Genomic DNA, 25,503 nt, shown 5'->3' with positions numbered 1-25,503 from the left:
TTGAAGCTTATATTCATAATCTTGTGAAAAAGATTTAGGGTAAGTGCCACTGATGCACAGCCGTAAATCCAAATATGCAAAACAGACATAAACTCTGAGCATGTACAGTACTGTGCAAAAGTTTTAGGCAAGTGAGGAAAAAATGCTGTAAACAAAGAATACTTTCAAAAATGGAAGTGTTAATCATATATTTTCATCAATCAACAAAATGCAGTGAATGAACAAAAGGGAAATCTAAATCCAGTCAATATTTGGTGTGACCACCCTTTGCCTTCAAAACAGCATCATTTCTTTTAGGTACACTTCCACACAGTTTTTGAAGGAACTCGGCTGGTAGGTTGTTCGAAACATCTTGGAGAACTAACCACAGATCATCTGTGGATGTAGGCTTCCTCACATCCTTCTGTCTCTTCATGTAATCCCAGACACACTCGATGATATTGAGATCAGGGCTCTGTTGGGCCATACCATCATTTCCAGTACTTCTTGTTCTTCTTTACGCTGAAGATAGTTCTTAATGACTTTGTCTGTATGTTTGGGGTTGTTGTCCTGCTGCAGAATACATTTGGGGCCAATAAGCAATCATTGATATTTCTGAAAGTATTCGTTGTTTTTCCACACCTGCCTAAAACCTTTGCACAGTACTGTACATATAAAAGAAACTGCACTATATGTTCCCACAGGCTGTCTGCTCTCTTTCTACTGTATCCATATATATCTATATACAATAAAATGTAAGCTAAAAGTCAGCATTTATTGCATCCATATGCTCAATAATTTATGCTGATCCTAATGCACCCTGAGAGAATCAAACACTGTACCTCCCACAGGGAACAGACTTTCATCCAAAGTACACTGGAGAAAAACTTGAGCTGTACTGTACAAGGCCTGAAGAGGAGTACACAGTATAAATTCAGGGTAAGCATTTGTGTTTTTGTTTCTGCTCTTCAGTGTGCCGCTTGTCGAAAATCAGAAGCTTTTTTTACTAAGAGAGAATATGCAAAATATGTCATTTTGGCTATAGTGTAACGAGTTGTGAAACACTGCAAATCACTAACCATTTGTTGAGTACACAACATTCAGCTGTGGTTTTTGTGCCTGTTCATAATTTGAGGAAATTGTACAAATCTATCAAAATCCTCTCGCACGTACCTCACCAGGTGAGTTTGTGTTTATTTTGTTTTTTTTTACCTTGCCTCATGCACATTGTTTGATAAAGCTTTGCATCTTCGAAAACACAAAACACATGAACACACACAAAGAATCAAGTCTTTCTGCTTTCCCTGTGCTATCCATCTGGTGTAGACATAATGTAACAAAGCAAAATTATCTATTGGATGTAGCGACAGAATTAGATAATACCAAAGTGAAGAAGGCAGAGAAGCCAAAACAACAACACGTGAAGGGGCAGAGACTAATGGCTCCTATTTATCACGACAATTGATTTAAGTTGTCAGAAATTCTTTTGTGTGTCTCTGCTTGGCTTGCTGTGGCTCTTTTCTCAGTTTTCCACTCTGTCTATATTCTTTTCGCCTTTTCTTCTTTCCTCTTTTTCCCTTCCCCTTCATTTCATCCTTTATCTGTTTTTTGGATTTTTCTCACCAGTATTAGACAGATTTAAGTAAAAAGAGAAAGGAAAGCAGGGAGAATGGGAGCAGTGATGATGTGCAGCAAAGGGCCTTGGGTTGGAATTGAACCCAGGCTAGTACAGTTTGGCCTTGCAGCATGCAGTCGCCTGTTCAATCACTGAGCCTGATGGAGGCCTTTCTATCAACCCGTTCTCGATTTCTGATCCCCCACTACACTCTTTGTCTTTGTACCTTTGTTACGTCCTCTGTGTCTCTAATTGTCCCTTTTGTCCACCTCTCTTCCTGCAGCTCATAGCATCAAACATGGAGGGAAAGAGCAGTCCAAGTGAAGTTTTGGTTTGCACCACCAATCCAGACAAACCGGGCCCTCCATCTGCACCCTGTGTCACCGAGGCAACACCCTATGAATTTACTGTCGCATGGGGTAAAGAGGCACACATGCGTGCACATATATCATATCATATACATATACATACACAGACGCATTGAGATGCTTTCATACAGAATTTATTCGGTACAAAGCTTTATCCAAGCTAAAACTATGTGTGAAACCTTCCCTGGACCACAGTCCAAACCAAAAAGTCATACCTTCGTACAGATCAAACTGAATTCTGACACTGTTTGCTGTTAGTGTGTTTCACACTTTCAGAAGAATTGCAAAAAATACATAAGACTGCAACAGGTCTATGCTGATAGATTTTTGTTATTGATATTATATGTCCCAGATAAAATAATTTAGCTAACTAAAGTAACTAAAATAATAACTGTTATTTTCTACATGTTGTCTCCTGCGAATGGGAATATTGTTTATGTGCAGTAATATTCCAAACTAAAATCAGTTCATCGATTGTTTTGACAGATCCTCCAATGGACAATGGGGGATCAGAAGCTCTTACGTACCTGCTTGAGATCTCAGAGGGATGTTCTGAAGGTACCTGTGTTATATTTATGTGTATCTATTCAAACATACCATGAAAGATTTTCCAGCATCTTAGGACCGAGATTTTTTCTTCGAGTGCTGTTTGATTTTTCTCAAGCCAGCCTAAAAAAAAAAAATAGAAGCCATAATTTAGTCTTTCTTAGCATCAAATTAAGATATTGATGCACACAGCGTTGCTCAGACCTGCCCTACAGGAAACCTAATCTTGTCTAGTTCCTTTCAATCTATAGTATGAACTGAAAAGATTGCTGTTGAGTGTCACAAAAGAAGAGAATATCAAAAGCCTTTGTTCTTTTGTCAATAGAATTGACCTAAAAAGTCATCTGGACTTGTATTTACACTGTGCTCTTAAGATATCAAGACAGGCTTTTTAAAACCTTTTTCTTCTTAAAAAAATGTGCTCATTGAAATGAATGACTCTGCCATATTAGGTTTATTCAAACTTCACTTTTAGGTGCATTCGGTCTGTAGAGATAACATAATACATGCATTACACAATCACAATACACTTCTGCTAGGAAATTTAGGCTGTGATGTAAACAAGGCCTATATTTGCACGGCATAGTGCTGCTTCACAGGGAGAGTATTATATTTCACAGGCATACGCAATCCATCAACAACAGAACAGAAACAAAGCGTTGTCAGTGGGATTCTGTTTCTGGAAACTGCAGAAATACGTACAAAACAGCAGCTGATTATGTGTGTGTGCTTTAGCTCATGAATATGACAAATTGTGTAATTCTTTGTTATGTGTGTGTGTGTGTGCAGCAAACCAATGGGACGTAGCGTACAGTGGTCCAGCAACACAGTGTGTGTGTGAACGACTGAGACCAGGGACCGTTTATCGCCTACGTGTGTGTAGTATCACCACCGGAGGACACAGCCCAGTAAGATTCACATACATGCATGCATACACAAATTTCAGCAATACACACACACACATAGATATACATATATATATATAGATATACATATATATACATGCATATGTTTCTTTTTTCTTTAAGGCAATGGGGGCAGTTTCTAAGTTCAGTTGTCTGAAGTTTTTGCACGTCCAATAATACATTTTAGTCAATTTTTTTGAGTGAGTGTTGTAAACTGTCGGTCTGAGGTTACACTAATATGTACAGTTGTATGTCATCTGCATAACAATAATACAAAAATAGCAATATTTTATAATATATATATATATATATATATATATAAAATATATAAAAAATTGTCTGTTAGATAGGAGAGGTCCAAGAATAAAGCCCTGAGGAACTCCACAAACTTTTTGTTCATTCAAATCCATAGTTACCAAGGGACATGAAGTATCTGCTCACTATCTAAATATGATGGGAATCAATTTAATTCAGTGCCATGGTGTAGACTGAAAGGCTTTCAAAAGATATTTTGCACTGAAAAATATAGTTGTTGTTGTCAAACAATCTTTTCAATAATCTTTCCTAAAATTATACATGTGCACCAATAATTAAGCCCATCTGTAATTGTCTTTTGTTCCTTTGTTTTTGCTCGTTAAGTGCACTGACTGTGTTCAAGTCCGTACATTAAGCGTCCCGCCAGGGCCCTGCCAGCCGCCAAGGATCGTGGGTAAAGCCAAACACAAGGAGGTGCAGTTAGAATGGGGTGAGTTCAGGCATACACGCACACTGTTTACTTTTATTTACTAGGATATATTTGAATTATTTTCGTATAAGGCAGCTAAATCACCTTCTGGCTGTTTAATATGTTTCCCTGGCTAATTCTAATGTAAGCTAAGTCAACCACGTTTCAGCCTAATTGAGCCCTAATTTAGCTCATTAAATGTCTAACCTAGCCTCATATCTGACTTAACTCTCCTAATGTCAGCCTATTATTGCAGATTAGTACAGTTATCTCTTGGCAGGAAAAGGTCTTCCAGCCTGCCATGCTGAGGAAGTTCTTTCTTTTACCAGTTTAATACAGCTGGTCATGTCTCTAATCAGCTCACATTCAGGCACTGCTGCAGCTGCAATTACTGGCTCGAGCTGAAGGTCAAACATAAAGTATTGGAGGGTTTTCCCCACTGTCACCATTATTTATTACTTTCATCTTTCTGCAAGCACAGAATAGCACCAGGTTTATGGGGAAAAACCCCTAGAAAGTATTAAAAATATATCCTGTATATTAATCTGTAAGCAGTATAAAAAGCTTGTGAAATGACTGAATACATCATTAAGAATTTATGTATAACAAGATATCGTGACATATGTATTGTGTATTTTCATCACAAATCATTTTTAAATTCATGTATTGTCAGTTTCATTGTAAATGTTTCTTCTTGTCGCTTTCTCTTATTTTATCTTCTTAGACTCCCCTGAGGGAGTTTGCGAGGACCCTATGTACAGTCTGGAGATGAGTGAGGGAGACGCTAAGCCAACGGATGTGTATCATGGCTCGGAGCTACAGTGCACTGTCGCTAGTTTGCTTCCTGGTGCAACATATAGCTTCAGACTGAGGGCTGCCAATGAGGCTGGGGTGAGAAACTGTCTGGCTTTTCACAGCAAGAGTGTGATCAATAATAAAAATGAAAATAAATAAATGAAAGCGATGAAGATCTGGTAATTCACGAGGCTAGACCATAAAATCCATTAAAGAACAACAGAAAATCGTAGCTGAAACCTTTTGAAGCTTGATCCAGCCACTTCAATAGGTCAACCTATAAAAGAATGGATGTTTTATAACAGCTAAGCATGAAATATTGAATTAAATAGCGTTTGTTTACTTATGGTTTTGAAATTTGCTCTGCATATTGAGCACACGAACTTGGGAGCTCTTAATCCACATCCAATATTAAGCAACAAGCAGAAAATTCAACTTAAAACCGTAGGTGTAGACACAGACACTGAGTAGTTGGATCAGTGTGCCCTAGAAAATCAACTTACTATTATAAGATCTGATTGTTTTGATTATCTGGTCACCTGAAAGTGAATTAAATGGCGACAAAACCTCAGCACTGTTGCTTATTGAACAAGATGACTGTGTGTATTTTTCACAGCTTTTCAGTTCGGGATTAGAATTTGATTTTCAGCTTTTGTAAACTTTTTACTGTCTAAATGATTCAACTTTCTCATTTATTTTGTGTCGAATGATCTGTGTCTCCCTTAGTACGGACCATACTCTGAGCCTACAGAGGTGACGACTGCAGCGGGTCCTCCTGCCCAGTGTGGCGTTCCCATAATCACACTCACCAGTAACACCTGTGTAACGCTCAACTGGGAGGTGAGGCAAACCAAAAACACAGCTGCATTTATCAAAGGAAATAAACTGTGTATGGAAGGAACAAAAAACAGACAAGCAAGTACAAAAAGACAGGCCACATTTTTTAACATGGCTAAAGAGCTCTAGCATTCCTTTTACTGTTTTTGCTAAAATTAAAAAAAAAAGTAGTAAAGTTATCTTTTGGGCCTTTTGGTGTTGCTTAGCAGGCTCGTTCCTTCTTAAGAATATACCAGCTTTTTGATTTGGCCACTCCTAAAGTTTTTTTCCTATCACTCTGAAGGGTATTTTCTTGTTTTTCAGTCTAATAGTCACATTCATCATTTTTTGGTCCATACATTCCACTGAAAATATACCAAATGAAGGTTGCACACTTTTGATTTATATACCTAATTTGTCTTTGGAAAATTAAGGAACAGGCCTCACCTGGCCAGTAACCATGCAACGATGATATAACTATCAGACTATGCATGATGGCTGTAATTCCTAAACAGTTAATGCTGTACTTTTGTTAAAACCTTTTAATTAAGTCTGCACTTTAATCAGATGTTGACCATTTGATTTCAAATCTGCTGTGGTGATTTACCAAAGTTAAATGACAATAAATGTGGGTCCAAATACTTACCTACCTCAATAGACTTAAATTTAGATGGGAAAAAAATAATCTTGTTTTTCATTTTGGGTTTGCAAAACAAGCTGAATCCATTAACTTTCAGGTATCTATTAATTAAATTGAGCTGATTTTGTGTTTCTATTGCAGAGCCCTGAGGGTTCGGGTACAGACATCTCTGAATATCGTTTGGAGTGGGCGAGGGAAGATGAACCCATGGAGCTCATCTACTGCGGATCTGCCACGCAGTGTGAACTGTCAGATTTGACACCTGCCACAAATTACTGCTGCAGGCTACAGGTAGTGCACACACTACTAGATATACCTACGGTGGATTTAGATGAACATAGACAGGCATACAACATTCATTTATGTTGAAGCCATGCATAGTTAAATTGACAATGAGAAAAGAAGAACGTACTAGTCTATGGAACATAAGCACTTCCAGAAACAAAAGAAATAACTGAATTGCGAGCGTGACAAAAATTCAGCCTGGAAACATGAAACCACGATTCTGCGACACAAACACTCAGACTCCAGGGAAAGATTGATGGTCATTGATTCAATTTGTGTTCTGACCCTTAATGTGGTGCATAAATAAGTGCCGTCTTTCTCTTTCTCCTTCTGTTTGTCTAGCTCTCTCTCTTACTCCCTTTCTGTCTTGTACCCTCTGAAGCTATGAATCCAATAACAACATGCTTTATGGCTCACATCTTTATAGGATTATTTATAATGTTAAGAGGACAATCCAAGGTCAACCTACCGTCCTAATAATTGCTTTTCTACATGTACGTGATTTCTCTTTGTCTCTGTGCACTAGAAGTGTACGCCTGTGTGTTCTTATCTGTACACCTTCAGAAGATTGCAGGAATGGATCACACCAGAGGCGCTGACTTGGTTGAACTCTCTGTGACTCCATACGTTCTATACCTGAATGAACTTGTACTGGTTCATCTGCTGTAGCAGTGTTTCAAATCTGCACAACCTGACAAGCACTTGTTTTATGAGAATGCTTTGAATGGGGGGACGCCAATGTAAGGATAAGTTAAATCAGTTTCTATGTGTTTTTCTAGCCTCTGCAAAATAAATTTGACAGCTGAGGATAAATCCGAGAAACTACTGAAGTATAACTTTTCTTGCTGGACCCAGAGTTATCTAGATAGTTTAATGCTGAGATAAACTGTCAAGGATTTATATATAAGTACACACTGTAGATTCATTCTCCTTGGTATCTACTCATGAATGCTGCTGGGCTGTTTTTGGAAAGTGGCTACAGTGCATTTTTACAAGAAAACAAACGCTGCTCATCTGCTTGGATGTGCTAAGTACATTTTTTCGAAGTACGCTAAATCCATTAATGTTGCTTTTTACATGTAACTATTACAAGGCTCACAAATGGATGGAAGGAAGCAATTTATCTAGATTTTTTATTTTTAGTTCAAGCTTTCCGAATCGACGAGATGTATATAAAATGCGAATTTTGTCCTTCCTTCCTCCTCTCGAAGTCTGTAAGAGGCAATGAAGGAGACTATTACAACGAGCGATTGAAAGGCATTTAATAGTGGATACTTGAGCTGAATATTAATGTGTTTGACAGCACAAGTACAGGATTAATGCTCTTTCGAACTAATTTGAATTCATATCTTTCTGCTAGTTTTCTTGTCTATTCAGTTTTCTGTATCAGTCCCTCCCATTTAACTTTGTCTTGCTCTTTCTCCTGTGCTTATTACTAAATCCCTTCATATTTATCTTCTTCCATTCTTATTGTTAATCATCATCTGTCTGCCTTGATTTTAGTCTTAACTTATCCCTTTCTTTTTATCTCTCTCTCTCCTCACCTCTGTTCTATCACCAGGATCCTCTATCTCAGCACTATCAATCACAGCAGTTTCCTCCCCTCTTCAATCTCTCTCACCCCCTCTGTGTTTCTGTGTCCCACTCAGGCGGTCAATCAGGCTGGTGCTGGTCCATATAGTGAGCAGAGCAGTTTCCAGACCCCAGCTACAAATCCTGACCAGATATCATCCCTTACCCCCCTGGATCTCCCGACCTCCTCAGAGACGGGCCACTCCCCGTCTACCTGCCTCCACCTGAAGTGGGAGGAGCCAAACTGTAACGGGGCCGAGATTACCTCCTACGTCATCACCCTGGACGACCAAACCATCACTGTGGATTCAGGGACAAGTCACCTTGTCACAGGCCTGCAGCCAGACAGTGAATACAGGTAATGATAGCTAAACCAAAGCATTTATGCTTGTGTGTGGTGCATTACGTGTTAATTACCGTGTGGTTGTGTCCCATTGTTTCATGTGCGGTGCCAGCCGATAGAAAGAAAAAAAAATGCTGGTGCAGACATATTTGGCGCTCTAATTTTTCAACTTTTTTGTACCTTCCCTCACATCAGTTCCAATAGTTTCCTACAAATTTGCTAATATTTATAATTCGTTATATTGATCCTATGATTATTTATTATACTGGGGGGATGATTGCTATTTTATCACTGATAAATTCAAAAATCACAGCAGAAAAGTAGCGAGAATAAAGGACAGCTAGATTTGTCGGGAGGTCAACATCAAGTTATGTTGGAGATTACGGCATTGGGTTCAGAGGGGTTTACAGTTACGTCTTAGCTTATGATGTAAATTTCCCACTGAAGCATAAATTGGGTGTAAGAAGCGGGTTCATTAGCTCATTTTACACAATCTGTCCCCTTTGGCCATTTGGAGAATGCAGGTTTTACAGCTTCTGCAGTGGCTTCTTTTCATACAGACAAGCAGGCTACATCTATTTTTTATACACATTCTGTATTTAACTATGGATAACCTGTTTGATGATTACATGAGCTTGGATCTCAAACATGTTGTACTCAAGCAGCAGTAAACAGCCACTTAATCATCTTTATGCCCAGCGTTGTTGTGATCCCGCTTGTCTGTGATTGCTTGTAAGTGTGTTTGTGAGCATGCATATGATTGTGCAGCAAGTTCTTTGAATTCTAATTAAAAATAAAAAAACAGGGAGAGGTTATCCAAGGTAAGGGGACATGTGCAGAGGCAGGGTGATCTTGCACCATTGTTTTCATTCTGAGGTTGTTTTTGGCCCAGTGTCACTGTGCTCTGTTGCATAATGGCTGCCAGTGAGGCAGAGCATATGTGAGCCTGTGCGTGTGTTTGTGTGGATTTGAAAGAATCTGTGGGAGTTTTGTGTGTCCAAATAGCTATAATTCTGGTTGTTATTTACGGCAGGAATTGTACTTCAGATATTCTTTGACTGTGTGGCCTTGTAAAGGACCACAGTAAACATTTGTGTGTGTTTGTGTGTGTGCACACCCACATGTTTGTGCAGTTTTTTTGCAGCTTGGAGGTTAAACACACGATTGTTATTTATTAGTATTTAGACTTCAGTTTTTGAATCTGTTCTAAACTGATGAAAAAGGAAAAATATGTTTGTTTTTAAAACGAAGAAATTCGATTTTAGTTCTTTTCCCACCGACAATACATTAAGCTAAATTATAAAACATTAAATATTTGTAAATTAAATATCTGTATAGATTTAAGATGACTTGCGTTTTCTATCAATGGAGTTGAAAATATTTCCTTAAAATACAAGATTTCAAAATCTTTCCTGCATCTTTGCCCCAAATAAATAGCAAAACCGTATTAAAGTATTAAAGTAAAAAAACAAAACAAAAAAAACCCTTAAGCGTATAGTTGTGGTCTAGTCATCAGTGACAGAATACACATTAAGTAAAGCTGCAGTGCAAAGAAGGTGCATTCTGCATTATCAACAATGTCAACCTTAACTTCAAGTAAAGGAGAGAGTTCAATTTGTCCTCTAAGATAGATGTGTATTTTTACTTTAGTGATTTTCTTGGAGTCATTGAGGTGAGATTTAAGTAATTTACCAGTCAGAGGTTCTTGCACAGGTGAAATGATTTTCTCAAGATTGTTCAATTACTTGTTCCCTAGTTTTTTCTCTTGACTGTGTAAAAAAAAAAAAAAAAAAAAGTGTAAAAAAAAAGTGCAAAAAAAAAAAATCTCATAAATTAAACAAAAAAAATTAAACTGCATCTGTTCTAAGATGAAAGTTTGTTAAGGTACAACATGGAGAGGTTGCCTGTCCATCACAGGGCTAACACATAAACATTCATGTTCACACTTATCATAACTAAATGTAGCCCCACCTATCATCAAAAGCTAAGCTTTATCTTTACATTGTTCACAATCTCTCATAAACTTTTATCCGTATCCTTAATTATCCACTGGATAGATACATGTTGCCCTTTACCTCACACACACAAACACACAAATGTTTACCTAAGCTCCATGAATTATAATGAAAGGTTGCAGTTACAAAGAATCAGTGGTTAAATGTCAGAAGAAAGATACCAACTAGCTGAGGGCCTCTGATATTGGTGCTAATAAGCTGATCAGACACTGACAGAAAAACCGCGAAGAACAGAGGGGGCTTCCTGGAAGAAAGGCGGCAGGGGAGTTTGAAAAACAGAAATCCATTTCTCCCAATTCTCTTTAATTAGCAGCTGATCTGTGTGTGTCTGTGTGTCCAGTTGAGTCCATATATTTTTGATATATATATGAGTTCAAATGCATGTGCTTAAAATGTTCTTTCTCTGTCATTTATAATCTTTATAATTATGTTTTAGGGAATATATTGTAGTATGTAAGTTCTCTCCTTACCAAAAATCTTCTAAAACACCCTGTAGCAGTGTTAGCAGTTACCTAACTTGGTACACATTTAGGAAAAACGTAGGCCAGGAAATCTGACAAATTTAAGGCTTATCATGCAGAGTACGTAGGAGAATGGTAACAGGCAAACACAAACATCCAAGGTCAAAATTAATATACCACATTAGTGTCTAGCATTGGACAGATAGGTCTGAGAGCGTTCAAGGTTGCATGGTACAGCACTTTCACGGTCGTGTACTTTGGCTTGTGATCTTAAATCAGTGCACACATGTTCAATTAAAATTTAATGCTGGCTTGTTTGTCTCATTTCTAGAGACATTTCCACAAATATCCAATCAATATAAATCTAAGATAATAAATAATAAAAAACTAATAAACATTTTTGCAGTGTAATATTCAACAAATGAATTCTAATCTCTCTCTCGCCCTCTCCCATTATTTTTAGTGTGCAGATCCAGGCAGTGAATGCCATTGGCTCCAGTCCCAAGAGTTTACCACTGATCGTGAGGACACGCCCCCTCCCGCCACCGCCGCCCCCACTCGAATGCTCAGCCGCTGGCCCTCAAAGCCTGAAGCTCAAGTGGGGCGAAAATACCAGCCACACACGTGCTCTGCTTGCTGATGACATGGTCTACACACTACAGATGGAGGACAAGAACCACAGGTGGAGTATACACGGACCAGTTTATACTGCTCCATCATCATTGTTTACTTCAGGGAATAGGCTGAGTCCAGCTTATTTAAACAACACATTAAAATCTTGGACCCAAAGCTTATGTTTACCCATTTATAAACAAAAAGTGGAACACTGAATTAACCTACTAATCCTGTCTCTATGACAGCAATAGACAGAATGATAATCTGCGTTTATCTATGAAACTTCATGTGTAACGAGGGATTGAAACTGTGATGTTGCCCTCAGAGGACTTCTCACCCTATAACTAGTCAATTGATCAAATTAGAACCCAGGTTAAAAATATGCACATCATTGAGAAGAACACACAAATACTAGGAGGACAAAACCAGAGCAGCTGAGGGGAGCTGAGGGAGTGTGTGCATTTAACATTAAAGGTACTTGTGGGGATCTGTGCCTTTTTCTGTGTGTGCAGTAACTAGATGTACCTGGGAGTAGTCATGTTGAGTGGAGCTGGACACAGCAGGGATGCAGCCTCCAACAATCAAGCCTTCATTTAATTGACTGGTCAGACAGGAGTGATAAAAAGAGAAATGGAAAGAGAGTGTTAGCAGACTGAGGAGGAGAGGATGGAAAATAACCATGGACAGGGAGTCAAATACACATCTGGGGGCAAAAAAAATTCAGGAGGAGGGAATTTTTGCAAGTAGCTAGAGCTAAGAGTATCTGTGATGCATCGCACCAGCCCGTCTGCCCAACTGTCAGTTTGTTTCACTCCCTCCTTTATCCTTCCGGTTGGCCCTTATCAGTGTTTGAATTAAGGTTTGGCTGTATCAAGCTGGCACCTTGACACCCTTGGAATGGGTACCATAACTGACAGATGGGTCCTTAACTGGCAGGCTGTGGTCTGTTAGCCTCTGTGACACACATACACATAAACAAACATAGAGGTATGCGCTCGCTCGCTCTCTGCCAGCCAAATGCAAACAGCTTTCACAGTTTTGTTTACCTTTTTTCTAACTGCTACAGTAATGTTTGTGCATATTTATGTACATTTTTCTTTCTTTGTAATCATGCTTGGATGCAGTTAGGTATATTATGCATGTGTCTGTATGCACCCGATGAAGTTGTAGGAGTTGGAGTATTAAACATAGCAACTAAACTAAAGGTTAATTTGTCTTTTTTTTCCAAGTCTTTATGCAGTAGACTTAGGGATGAGGAGTGGCTCATTTAAATGTTAATATGCAAAGAGCTCTCCAAGGCCATTAGGAAGAGAAAAGGTTGTACATGAATACGTCTGAATTACAGTTAGGTGCATAAGCATAGACTTTTTTGTAATTTAGCATCTTTCCACTGCAATCAAAAATCAAAATAAAGTGCAGACCTTCAGCTCTAATTCAGCTGTTTTAACAAAAGTATTGCACAATCTGTTTAAGATGTTTAAGGTAAAGTCAGTTGTTTTAGTGCATAACTGGCTCTCCCAGCAAACTGATGCATTTGGGAAGGAAAGCGAACGCAAGCAGCATGACAATAAAATGTCTTCCTCTTCACATATACAGCTGCTACATATTTGAGAGGTGTGCCGGGAAAAAAAATAAATACAAGCAGAGCTACAGTTTTCAAACAACATAAAAGCAAAGACCAGGCTTTTGGAAAAACATGCTTTGGACATGTGTGTGAAAGATTTAATTGTTTGGCCACTGTAAGAGAAGAAATGTCTGTATTTCTTGCCTCTGCTTTGCATTCATCACTTGCAGCTACTGGCATTTATATTTAAAAAAGTGTTTAAAAAAAGGTGGTATAAGGGGTTAGTGGTGCATCACAGTTTCTTGTACACTGTGCATTTGTGTGCAAAGGCGTACAAAATTAAGAATGGACGTAGAAGATTTACAGGGCACTCCTACGCTGCTCCGCTTTCCTCTTTGCTTTCTCATCGCGCTCTGTTAAAATGAATTAGAATAGTTTTTATTTTTTAGTATGAATGAGTTAGCCATGGCAACTAGAAGCTTCACTGCTGACATAATAAGCGAGATTGGAAGGGCACATTGAAAGCAGGGAACTAATGAAATCTTGAAGTATTTAGCTTTGTAAACAAACATATTGAATAGCCAGCTGTAATCTGTGCAAATATAATTTCTGATATTACACTTATGTTTTTGACCTTGACTCCTCCCCTCCTCTGTATCTCGCTGTCCTCTGATCTAATTCATGTTTATTAATCGGGGTTTATTGTTAGACAGGTGACTGCGAATGTGGAGATTCTGTGAGTTAATGTTTGCTTCCTTTCATGAATTATTTCCCCCGCATTGTCGTTTTTTACCCTTCCTTTATTTTTCAGAAAACCCAAGCATTTCTCTATTTTATGATGATAAAGAAAGTGTTTTTCCCATTATTGTTCCCATTATTTATTTTTCATCCTTGTACCTTCCCGTCCTCCTTTCCCTTGCTTGCTCAGGCTAATTTTTCTTTTTCTTATCTCCCTGTTTGCAGACTTGTTGCTCATGCGCTGTCCTCCCTGAGTCAGGGCTTTTTTATTTTCACTTGTTTCCTGTACCCTATTCATTTCTCCCTCTTCTCACCCATGTTACCCACTGACATGCCTTGTGTCAAAACTGAGAGTTGCAAGAATGCCATGACAACACGGGGCAGTGTAGTTCAAGGGCTTTATTCTTCTTACACGACGACGCCTGCAGTAGAACAATAACAGATTGTTTCATTACATTCTGACCCCTCTCATCCTGCCCTCTGCTGTGCCATGTTGTAGTTAATTGGTCAGCTTTTTGGCTCAGCACCAGGGCAATTCATCTCATTAACTATGTCCTAGTGATTTTTTTTGTGTGCAAGGGTATTTATTGTTTGTTTGTGCTGTGCTAAATGTTAATTGTTTTGATATCTTACCATTTATGTCTGGTCGACTGCAAAGAGGTCATAGCTCCTGATGATGGAAAAGTTAATGCATTTAGTTGTTTTGGTTTTTTTAAGCCATGCAGTTGATCGCTGAGCGTGTTAACTGTATGGCCCACCAGTAAGGCCAAGGTTTAATAACATCATATATCAGCCAGAGAAACACATCACTTCTGTAGTGCAGCTACATAAAGACCTCATCTGGAGTTATAGCTTTCTACTAAACCGTGACCTCTCTCCTCTCCTTTTTGTCTCGCACTCTCTTTTCTCTCTTCAACATCATCATCATGTCCTTTAATTATCAATCAGTTTCTCAATCCTTTCCTTCTGCTTTAACTTTTCTCTCCTTTGCATCCTCCTGCGGCTTTACTCTTCTATTACTGCCTCTTTTCTTGTTCATTAACCATTTACCTTTGTCTTTCTTTTCTCATTCCTCTGCTTCATGGCTTCCTTTGCCACCTAGACATTTACCTTATTTTGCTGCAAAGCTGATTGCTGAGATAAATAACCCCTCTTCAGCTCACATTCACTTATCTCCCAGACTCACTCTTTTTCCTGCTTTTATCTCCTCCACTCCATGAATCTGTCCATCTAGCCAGCCAGGAACGCTTTTGGTGCTCATTTTCATCAGATTTGTGACTATAGCCTGCCACTGTTTGTCCTGCGTGTTCATCAATCATCTCTATCTTTTTTTTTAAAAGGTGCTTTCTTTTCTCCTACTGCTCCTCTTCCTTTTCAAGATCCCCACATTTTATTTCTGAAGTTAATCTTACCTCAGGTTAACATATAATTGTGTTAAAATATTCACATTCACTGCTGAGCTGTTCGTCATTTTTCTTGTGACGCCTGCTGTGCTGAGTTAAACTATATCAAGTCACGAACATGGTCTATATCAGTCCTCATAACTAAGTTAGTGATTAGTGAGTATCTGAGTGTGTGTGCCTTATTTTTCACTCTTCTTGTTTGACCGTGCTCTGCAATAAGATGGCAACATGATCAGGCTGTACCCTGCCTCAGCCCTATTGACAGCTGGGATCGGCTCCAGCCCCCAACGACCTTGAATTAGATGGATAGATGGATGGATGTTTAACCATGTGTTTCTCTATTAACATAACTCTTCCCTTCTTATACGTATTCATAACACCATCACCTTCACTTTCCTTCACTATTTCTCCTTTATCTCTGATGGAGTGATCCTTCAAGCCTAGGCCTGTCAGTGCTCCCTCTCTCACATTGAACCGTCCCATCTTATTGTTTATTTCTCCTTCTTCATTATGTTCCCTGTTTAGGTTTGTGACAATCTACCGCGGTCCCAGCCACACCTACAAGGTTCAGCGATTGACCGAGTCCAGCAGCTACAGCTTCAGAATACAGGCCATCAGTGATGCTGGGGAGGGTCCTTTCTCTGACACGCATACTTTCTGCACCACCAAGTCTATACCCCCTGCCCTGAAAGGTAAACTGAAGCAGAGAAAATGTCTTTGTGCACAAACACAATTCACACAAAGAAGTCCTGTCTTTGTCACTAGCTATATACAAACTGCCTTTTCAGATCGTACAGTTGTGCTGTAGGGATATTAGTGGGGAGTTATCAGATATATTTAAACACACCATCTTCCATTTAGGTAAATCTAACTTAAACATCTTCAGGGGTCAGTTCATGTGAAGATGACCTCACAGTGTAGTCCTGCCAGTCCACCAGTGTCAGCTCAATTTCACATATGATGGCAGAGCAATGCAAACACACCAGTGCACAAGTATCCATGCATACAGTGATGTTTGCCACTTCTACGTGGATGAAATCAAGTTATACACATGCAATGAATGCATCTGTTTTTGGCTGTTAGTGATGATGTTTACTGTCGCCTGCCTGATTATTGCCTCCAGCATCTGATTGTTGCTGTAAGAGAGGGGGTGGCTTATTACAGCTACAATAATGGCAGTAAGGGGTAACCTCTCTGGATATGACTACAAAGTATGATGGGTATTACAGCAAGGCTGTAGCTGTGCCGCATAGCATTGACATATCCATAAACCCTCTCGAGGGACCGAATAGCTTCTGTAGAGCTCATAGCAGTGTACGCCATCTAAAAGGGTCAAGCATTCATTTGAAACCATAAAGAGCAGGCGATGTTGAGATGGATCAACATATAGATACTTGGTTATCAAAGCAGTTAGTAAAATGTGTTTTGTATTTAATGCAGCAGTTTATTGCAGTCAAAATGACGTCGTTGTTGTTAACATTGTAATTTACAGTGTAAAATGACATTAATCCCCAAGGATTTTATTGCATAACAAATGTTACAACTGAAAAACAAAATGAATTTCATGACTCACTTTGTTGTAGCTAATGTTCACTATTTACATTCATACATATGTTTCTCGGTTTTCCTATTTTTGATTGATACAAGATTTCAGTTGTTTCGTCTGCTTTGTTTCAGTTCATCCTAAATGAACATTGGCCCTTAGATAAGCCTTACATTTATATGATGTATTTTTTTATTATAACAATAATAATAATGTATACTTTATTGAAATTATTTTCTCTGCATTTGACCCATTAAGCACTAGCAGGCGCCTGGGGAGCAGTGTGTAGGGACGGTACCCTGCTCAGGGGTACCTCAGGGTAGCCGTTCATTGGATTCGAACCCCCGAACTTCCGATCATGGGGTGACCACTCTACCTACGGAGCTATTATTATACATTATAATACCACCAAAGTCATTGCAATTCCATATTGAAGTGTTTTGCTGCACTGTTTCACAGAAGAATGAACCTTCTTGGGTATGCTCTTTTTATACCCAGTTTTATTATTATTTGCCCCTGTCCAACTTTTTTTTTTTTTTTTTTTTTTTTTTTTGCTGAATCAAGTTTCGGCTCTGGATATGTTATCTTGTTAATGTTTTCAGCTAAATATAGCCTTTAAGTGTTTGGCAAATCCCTGAACTGTGTGTTTATTTACACTTTACTGTTTAGAACATTTTTGTCATTTGGTGGTTGTCATAAAATGATAACCACCATTTTTTGACTTCGCAAGAGATGGTGTTCTAATTATACCCTTCATCTGTTTGCAAGCGTCTTTTAACGATATCCTGTCATGTATATGAGATAATGATTTGTTATTATTAATTCCAACAGCTCCCAGAGTGAACCAGCTGGAGGGGAACATGTGTGAGATAACATGGGAAACTATTCCACCAATGAGGGGGGACCCTGTGAGCTATGTGCTCCAGGTGCTGGTGGGACGTGAGCCAGAATACAAACAGGTTTGTAATACACACATGTAAACAGGTCTTAAATGTGTAGACAAGAGAGCTGCCCAGTTCATCTAAACACTAGAAAGCTGTTTGAATGAATTAATTCAAGTTTCTTTTGACATTTGATGGAAGAGTAAAATACCCATGTTTGAACACTTCTCTCATATACATTCCCCCCTGCTGAGAGGTGTTAAATACTTTTAATGAAAATTGCAAAACAGAAGTATCTCAGGAAGAGTCTGCTGCACCTGGAAATATAGGATTTGATTGCTCACAGCTGCAGCGGTGGGCAGGCGGGTAGACAAAAAGTTATTTGTCTTCAGGGCCATTTCAACTTCTGTTATAGAATTACAGAATGGTTGGTGGGAAGAACTGCAGACTCTCATAAGTAGATAAAACCTGTGCTGTGTGGATATGTGTTGCTGCTTTATGTTTGCAGACATATGTTATCAGATGCTGCTTTTAACATTTTGTGTTCTTTTTTTTTGTATTGTTTTTCCTCATTTTTGTTTTTTGTTTTTTTAAATTTCTTTCTGAGAAGACCAGCAAATGCACTCAGAGTTATATTTACCTCTCGTCAGTTTGAGAGCCTAACAGCTTAAGTTCAGTGCACCTTTATCAAAACACTTCTTCTGCTGCAGCACTAAAAATAAAATGGTGTTTTTTGTCTACACACATGAAAAATGCAACAGCGGTTTCCCACTTGACACAAACACCACTTACCTTTCTACAAGTTCAATTCCAAAGAAACTCTACCCTGTAAAATGCAAAGAAAAACACAAGGCGGTCATTTAAATCTCCTAAACATGTTTTTTAATCACAGTAGAAGATAGGAGACATGAAATTTTTACTATTTCATCAAAAAATATTAGTTAATTTTGAAATCGACGGCAGCAACAGATCTCAAAAGAATTGGGTGGAGATAACAAAAGACTGAAAAAAGTAAGTGGTGCTAAAAAGAAACAGCTGGAGGAACATTTTGCAACTAGTTAGGTTTATTGGCAATAATGTCCTCCACACTACAGAGGAGAGGGACCATTCGGCTTGTTATCAGCGCTTAGTTCAAAAGCCTGTATGTCTGATGGTATGGGAGCCCAATAATGCCTAGGGAAACTGGCACTTTGCACATCTGGAAAGACAACATTAATGCTGAAAGGTGTGTATATATAGGTTTTAGAGCAACATATCCTCCCATCCAGGAGACATCTTTTTAAGGGTAGTCATTAAAAAGATGTCTCCTGGACAGCTTCTTGTAGAAGAGTCCGGGTGCTGAATTGGCCTGCCTGCTCACCAGACCTTTCACCAGCTGAAAACGTTTGGCACATCACGAGAAACAAAATACACCAAAGAAGACCTTAATGAGGAGTGTTCAGCACCTAGAAACCTATCAAATAAGATATTACCAAAAATCGTTGGTAAAAGAGGATAAAAAAAATTTTTGAGACGTGTTGCTGCCATTAAATTCCAAATTTCTTAAAATTTTCACACTTTAAACATCTAATTTGTTTTGTGTTTTTCTGTGTTCTTTGAATAAAATGTGAGTTTACGTGAGCGTGCATGTCTGTTTGAATGATTTCACTCAGGAGCACGTTATGCTTTTTAGTTGGATGAAAATCTGCATCCTTTGCGCTTATCATATTACTTTGTTAAAATGTCTTTCTTATCCAAGTCAGCTGTAAAACTTTTTTCACCTCTTTCCTCCCGTCAAAGGTTTTCAAGGGAGAGGAGGGTGTGTTTCAAATCTCCGGTCTCCAGAGCAACACAGACTACCGTTTCCGTGTGGGTGCCTGCCGCCGTTGCCAGGATACGTGCCAGGAGCTGTGTGGACCACTGAGCCCTTCCTCTTTGTTCACGCTGCGTCGCCAGGAGGCAGCATCATCAGGAGAGCAGTGTGCCGTGGAAGCAGGCAAAGGAGCGGGCTTGATCTCGAGCGACGAGCGCTTTGCGGCGCTGATTGTGTGTGTGTTTGCGGGCTTCTCCATCCTCATGGCCTGCTTGCTACAGTACTTCTTCATGAAGTGAGGGAATTTTTAATTATAGGATAGAAAGAGAAAGCAAAATCGCAGAAAAAAAAAACTTTAAAAAACATCTATGAAAGAACCGAATGAAATCAAAACAAACACTTGAGATGTACATCTAACGCTATCTACGTTTTTTTTTTTGGTTATTTTTTGATTCAGGCTTTTCCCACCTTGTTCCTGTTGTCTTTTGCCTTCACTCACTTTGGATTTTTTCCTTCTCTGTCTCAGTTGTCTTCATATCACTGTCCGTCTCATTTGTTAAGGATTTCTGTCGAGGGAAGCCTTGTCTGAGCTGTACCTCGTTTGGGAAAGAAAGCTGATAATCAAGCCTTAAAATAGCTGTGAGCAAAACAGTTGCTCTCCAGACTGACTTGCATGTTTTTATTTTGTATCTTTTTGAAACATATTCACTTAGAGAACATATATTTCTTGATGGTCATTGCCTTACTTTTTTGGTTTATTTTTCAGTGTTTAATTTGCATTTTTTTTGCTGTAGTCTTTATTCATTCAGCCATATTCCAATGTAGGCCTTCAAAGCTTTAGTTGTTCTTACTTAACCGGTTTGTTACAACTCTACAGGCTGTCAGACATTTCATGCAATCTGCACCCGTTCTCACATGCAGACTGACAAATACCCAGTGCACAGACAAAGGTGCAGACTTACATGCATAACCATGCACACATATCCAATTACACTCATGCAATGACAATGAGAAAGACATTTCATCCTAAGAAGTAAATCACATATCTGCTTAGCTTTTTACATTCACTCATTCACTCTTTCAGCTACCAAAGTGATGCAATCCATGTATGGTTTAAGATGCTGCTATCCTTTGATTTTATTATATCTACAAAAGAATGGAAAACCAGTAATCTAATATATGAACTCTATATATAGATATGTATATTATAGCAAATACTATGATGCTATAAATTGATGTAATATAAGTGATGGCAATGTAAGGTCTGAAGTACAGTGTAAAAGGGGGAATAGTGGACTCTAGGTGCTCATAGACAGCAGCTCTGAGGCCAGCTCAGCAGCTTGCACATTTAGTTGAAGGAGCCCTTAAACACTTGTCTTGGTTCAGAATATGAGCCCTTGAAGGTATTGGTTTGTGAGGCTTAAACTGGCTTTAGGGAGCCGGGCTGTGATTGTGATCAGCTGCAGCAGACAAGGAAAGGGCTGGGCTGAGCATATTTTGGGCCATTGGTCAGTTCTTCTGTAATCTACCATCTCAAATACCATTGCTCCAGCCTATTTATCTGTAGCTTTACTAGCGATATGTACGTAGCTCCACAGACCCAGAGGTGCTAACAGTCTGCCAGCTAACCGGCCTTCTCAGAGCCGTATGGGTGTTAACTAGGAAAGCCATTAGGAGTTAGCTTGTGCTTTACCCCCCCACTAAAAATTAGCCAGCCAGAGCAATGCTAAAGCTGTTTCTCCTTCCAGCTAGCCTGTCAATTGATGCATTTGAAGTCTATTCTCCTCTTTTCTCATTTCCCACCCGTGATTATCTGTAATTACCCTTTTTGCTCTGGCCACTTTTCTCTTGCTTTCGATCCATCCCATCTGTCTGCCCATGCACTACTCTCACTTTCCCTCTCTTGTCTCTCTCTCTCTATTAAAAGGTGCTTTATTGATATGTAATCAGAGCAGTAGCAAGTCTGTGGTCTCTCCTCAGACGGACATGTTCTCTGAGGACTTGAACTAATGTTCACTAACCAAACAAGCCTTTGACAGGACACAACTCATCAGAACAGGGCATTCTAACACACATAACAGCCCCCTCACCGCCCACCCAAGTCCCCGAAACCCTTTTTGACCCCAACCCGAAGCAACAAAGCCAAGGTACAACCCAATACATGCCCTGATAATCCAAAGAAGTCACCCTGACCTGCGTAAATAATGTGTGACATGTCCACGTTTGTCGGGTGGGGTGCAGGGGGTAAAAGGGATTAGATGGGAGACGGAGGTAATGATTAGCTCTGATTGGCAGCCTGTAACGTACCTCAGGGATAAGGCCTCACAGAGGGGAGATCTAATCTTGTCATCCCTATTGCTGTCATCATTTATCATTTTAGCCTCTTTTCTTCTTTTTTTCTCTCTTCCTTCCCTTTGTTCTCTCATTTTTGATGCTGTATCTTGTGCTCTGTCTGTGCTGTGCCTTGCTCCTGTATGTGTCAGTAAGTAAAGTGGTTTACTAGCTTAAAAAACCTTTGCCAAAGTTGGTGGGAAAGTAAAGGTAGAGTTATTTTCTAGGTTTTATTTATACTATATATTTGCATACAGTACTTTACATGCCAATTACAGTGCAATCTTCATTTATTTATTGTTAAAAGATTAAGAGACAAGTGTAGTTATATACTAAATTTTTCTTGTAGCATGTTTTTTTTCTTTTCTTTTGTTTTAATGGATGTATGTTAGATTGTATGATTAAGGCCAGCATTCCTTATCTCAGTAACCCTTTAAGTATTTTTCTTACAGCTGTTGGGAACCTGTAGCTCATCAGTCCATGAATTGCAGTTATCATTGCCGTTTCAAACATTTAACCAAATTGCCTATGTATTTTTATTTTATTTTATTTTATTTTTTACATTTCCTGTTTTGGCTGTGCACAGGCGAGCAGTTCTTGAAACGCTTAGAGAGACATGTAGCAAGCCAGGACTTATGGTCAATTCAAGTCATCTGTTTTGGGATAAACGTTGCTGCCTTTGGCTTTTGTTCTGATTAGTGTTATAATGAAGCTTCTGGTATCTATTTTTACTGTTTTAATGCCAAAGTGCAAACTTTTTATGTCCACTAGTTGTTGCGTTTTGAATCGTCTAAAGGGTTCTGTGATGTTCTTCTACAACGACACAGCATTACGACTATTATCATTATTCTTTCAAAAGGAACAAAAAAACATTAACTTGATCTGTGATATTTCTTCTTTTCATATTATCTTTTATTGTTTTGTTTTGTAAAGCAAAATGTGCCATTATGAAATGTGTAGCCCCTTTTGGTGGAGTTTTTTTCCGTTTTTTTTTTTTTTTTTTTACACAACCGTGATTTCACACTGAAAAGTAAAGAAAGCAAAAACAATCATACGATGGTTTCTGGCAGATGATGAAAATAATAATATTGATTAATCCTTTTTCAGGCTTGTGCTGGTATGGCAGTAGTGAGCGTTTTGTGTCCGTACATTGCTAAGAGATGATATACAGAGATATCTATAGAGCTATAGAAGAAGATGGTAAATTCATTATGACTAACAGAGTTGAAGCACTTTTTATGCCAAGCATTAGGCTTGTTGAGGTAAATATGAGCGATAGGAAACGCGATCCTTTGCTCTATTCCAAACTCTACTGCCAACACTGTCTGTTACTTTTATTGGCATTATTCTGTTATTGGCATCACTGTGACATTGGCATTACTGGGGCGCAGTCCTGCGCTCTCTGCAGAATGCACCGTACAGGCACAAAGAAAGGAAAGTTTATAGGGAGTATGGTGCCTTTGTCTGATGTGTTCATTTTGTTATCTGCCTGTTGCATTGTAATTGACAGGTGACTTGTGAGGTGTCCTTTCCTTAAACTTCTGATGTTATGTTGCCCAACACTACCCCTTTTTAAGCCTTAATTCCCCAGTGGAAGAGCAGAGATTTGCTTTGTGTATGGTCATTGTCAGGCCAGTTATGCTAGTGTTAAATAGTCCAAGGTTAGCACAGTGTTAACAAAAAGGCATTGTGTTTGTGGGCAGGGTACTCCCTTGATGTGCATTGTTGGGGGTTTTTTTTGCATTTTTTCCCCCCAAATACAGGTGATTTTATAGAACCCTACCCTCCCTACTCACCACCCTGCAGGTCCTGTACATTTGGCGGGTATGTCAAGAGTGAGAGACAATGTTTTGCCCAGCAACCCCACGTCTGTGCCTTCTGATCAGTTTTTTTTTTCTTTCTTTTTTTTAAATGTTTTGTACATGTAGAGATTTTGACTGAGAGATTGGCGATTTGACAAACATACAGAGACTCACAGGTATTTAACTATTTTTTAAGTAAGACAAAAACAGAAACATATTTTTACCTCACAATTCAAAAAATAAACATTCCAATGTTGTCATGGTCTACGAATTGAGGAAAAGAAATTCATGCATTTCTTCTTGTATTGTAAATGTTAGACAATTTCATATGCATTATATAAAAGAAACTGCCATATCAATTTTAATGTATAGATTTTTGCAAATACTACCCTATGTATGTAAGACGTAACTGTATCGGTAGCGTATATATAATATATTTATGCCCAATAAATGTTTTAATTTTTTTCTGTCTTTAATTGCACCGTTTATTGAATGTGAACATTACGCTTCAACACAACGATGCTCTGCAGTTTGTTGGTTTGTGCTTGTTTTGGATAGGACTTCCCAAACCAGCTGAAAACACCAATATATGGTGAAGAAACAAGTACAAACACACTTCTGACATTCTCTGTGGCAGTATTGATTTATATCTTTCAGATTTAATAAGAGGGTTATTATTGTCATTTCATTTGCATCACCTTTGTGTACTGTTGTAAACATAGAGGACTGATAATCAATATTTATAATATTAGGGTTTAAATTAGAATTACTCAGCTGGAGAGCTCATCTTAAGAGCACTGTAATTCATTTGAAATGTCACCGCAAATCATTAATGTAATAGTTTTTGCCTTTAATTCGTCACTTAGGGTTCAAGGATTTGAGGTGAGTCTGTGAAGCTTCGTCATGTTGAGATTTACTCTCTGGTGGCCTTAATACTGTTTAACCAGAAAGCTGTGACAGACTTTATGCCCTGCTGGCCCTGAGGGCAGCCGGACAGAAACTGCAGCACTGCAAGCTCAATATTCCTCAATCGGAGGCAATCCAAGGGCATCAGAGGAACATTTGTCTTTTTGTCTTAAGAGGTACAAACTGACCATAGATTACATTTATGAAAGAAAAGCAAACATTAATTTTCCTAGTCAAACTACAAAACCTTTTTTTTAAAGTGCACTGTGGTAGCATTTGTTTAACAATACCGTTCTTTAGGTTAATATAGTCAAGTGACTGGACGTGGTAGGATTTCACTGTTGGGTGTTCCAGTTTTGACATGTTTGATGCAGGAACCTTTTTCCAAAGATTCCCGAGAAACAAAACCAAAAGTGTCACTTTGTGGCTTTCAAATGTTTGGGTCAAAATTGACAGCTTAATGATTAACAGTCCAGACTGCTAATACGCTGATAGGGTTATGTAAATACTCCACTCCTCATTTTAGACGAATGCCCCCCTGTGATTCTACCTGCACCCTGTGATTTTATTTTTAATCATTTTAACCTCAAACTGAAGAAAAGCCTTGATTCCGTTGCTCCACTCACCACCAAAAAGATTAACGTAAAACGTGTATCACCCTGGAGAAACGAAGAAGTCAAAAAACTCAAAAGAAATTGCAGGGCAGCAGAAAGGAAATGGAGGAAAAATAAAAATGCAATCAACCATCAAATACTTTGCGAGCAACTTAAAATTTACAATAATACACTAAGGAATTCAAGAAATTCATACTTCGCCAAAATAATCAGTAATAACAAAAATAATCCCAAGGTCCTCTTCTCCACC

At 38.7% G+C, this 25,503-nt stretch overlaps 1 protein-coding gene across 1 annotated transcript in view; it reads left to right on the top strand.

Annotated features, from left to right (window-relative positions):
* Window positions 1–24,204, top strand: part of fndc3ba (fibronectin type III domain containing 3Ba) — an 89,868-nt gene extending 65,664 nt beyond the window's left edge. The window contains 14 exon segments of the mRNA XM_003442880.5: window positions 831–863; window positions 865–918; window positions 1,878–2,013; window positions 2,449–2,520; window positions 3,298–3,416; window positions 4,053–4,158; window positions 4,862–5,028; window positions 5,659–5,772; window positions 6,530–6,679; window positions 8,323–8,603; window positions 11,528–11,746; window positions 15,910–16,076; window positions 17,759–17,886; window positions 19,588–24,204. Coding sequence (XP_003442928.1) covers window positions 831–863; window positions 865–918; window positions 1,878–2,013; window positions 2,449–2,520; window positions 3,298–3,416; window positions 4,053–4,158; window positions 4,862–5,028; window positions 5,659–5,772; window positions 6,530–6,679; window positions 8,323–8,603; window positions 11,528–11,746; window positions 15,910–16,076; window positions 17,759–17,886; window positions 19,588–19,899 — 2,058 coding nt within the window. The 3' untranslated portion in view covers window positions 19,900–24,204.
* The last annotated feature ends 1,299 nt before the right edge of the window (window positions 24,205–25,503 follow it).

The sequence above is a fragment of the Oreochromis niloticus genome, linkage group LG19, assembly GCF_001858045.2.
Source record: "Oreochromis niloticus isolate F11D_XX linkage group LG19, O_niloticus_UMD_NMBU, whole genome shotgun sequence".
In the NCBI taxonomy this organism is placed as follows: domain Eukaryota; kingdom Metazoa; phylum Chordata; class Actinopteri; order Cichliformes; family Cichlidae; genus Oreochromis; species Oreochromis niloticus.
The sequence above is the reverse complement of the archived record's forward strand: the minus strand, read 5'-3'. Positions and strand labels throughout refer to the sequence as shown.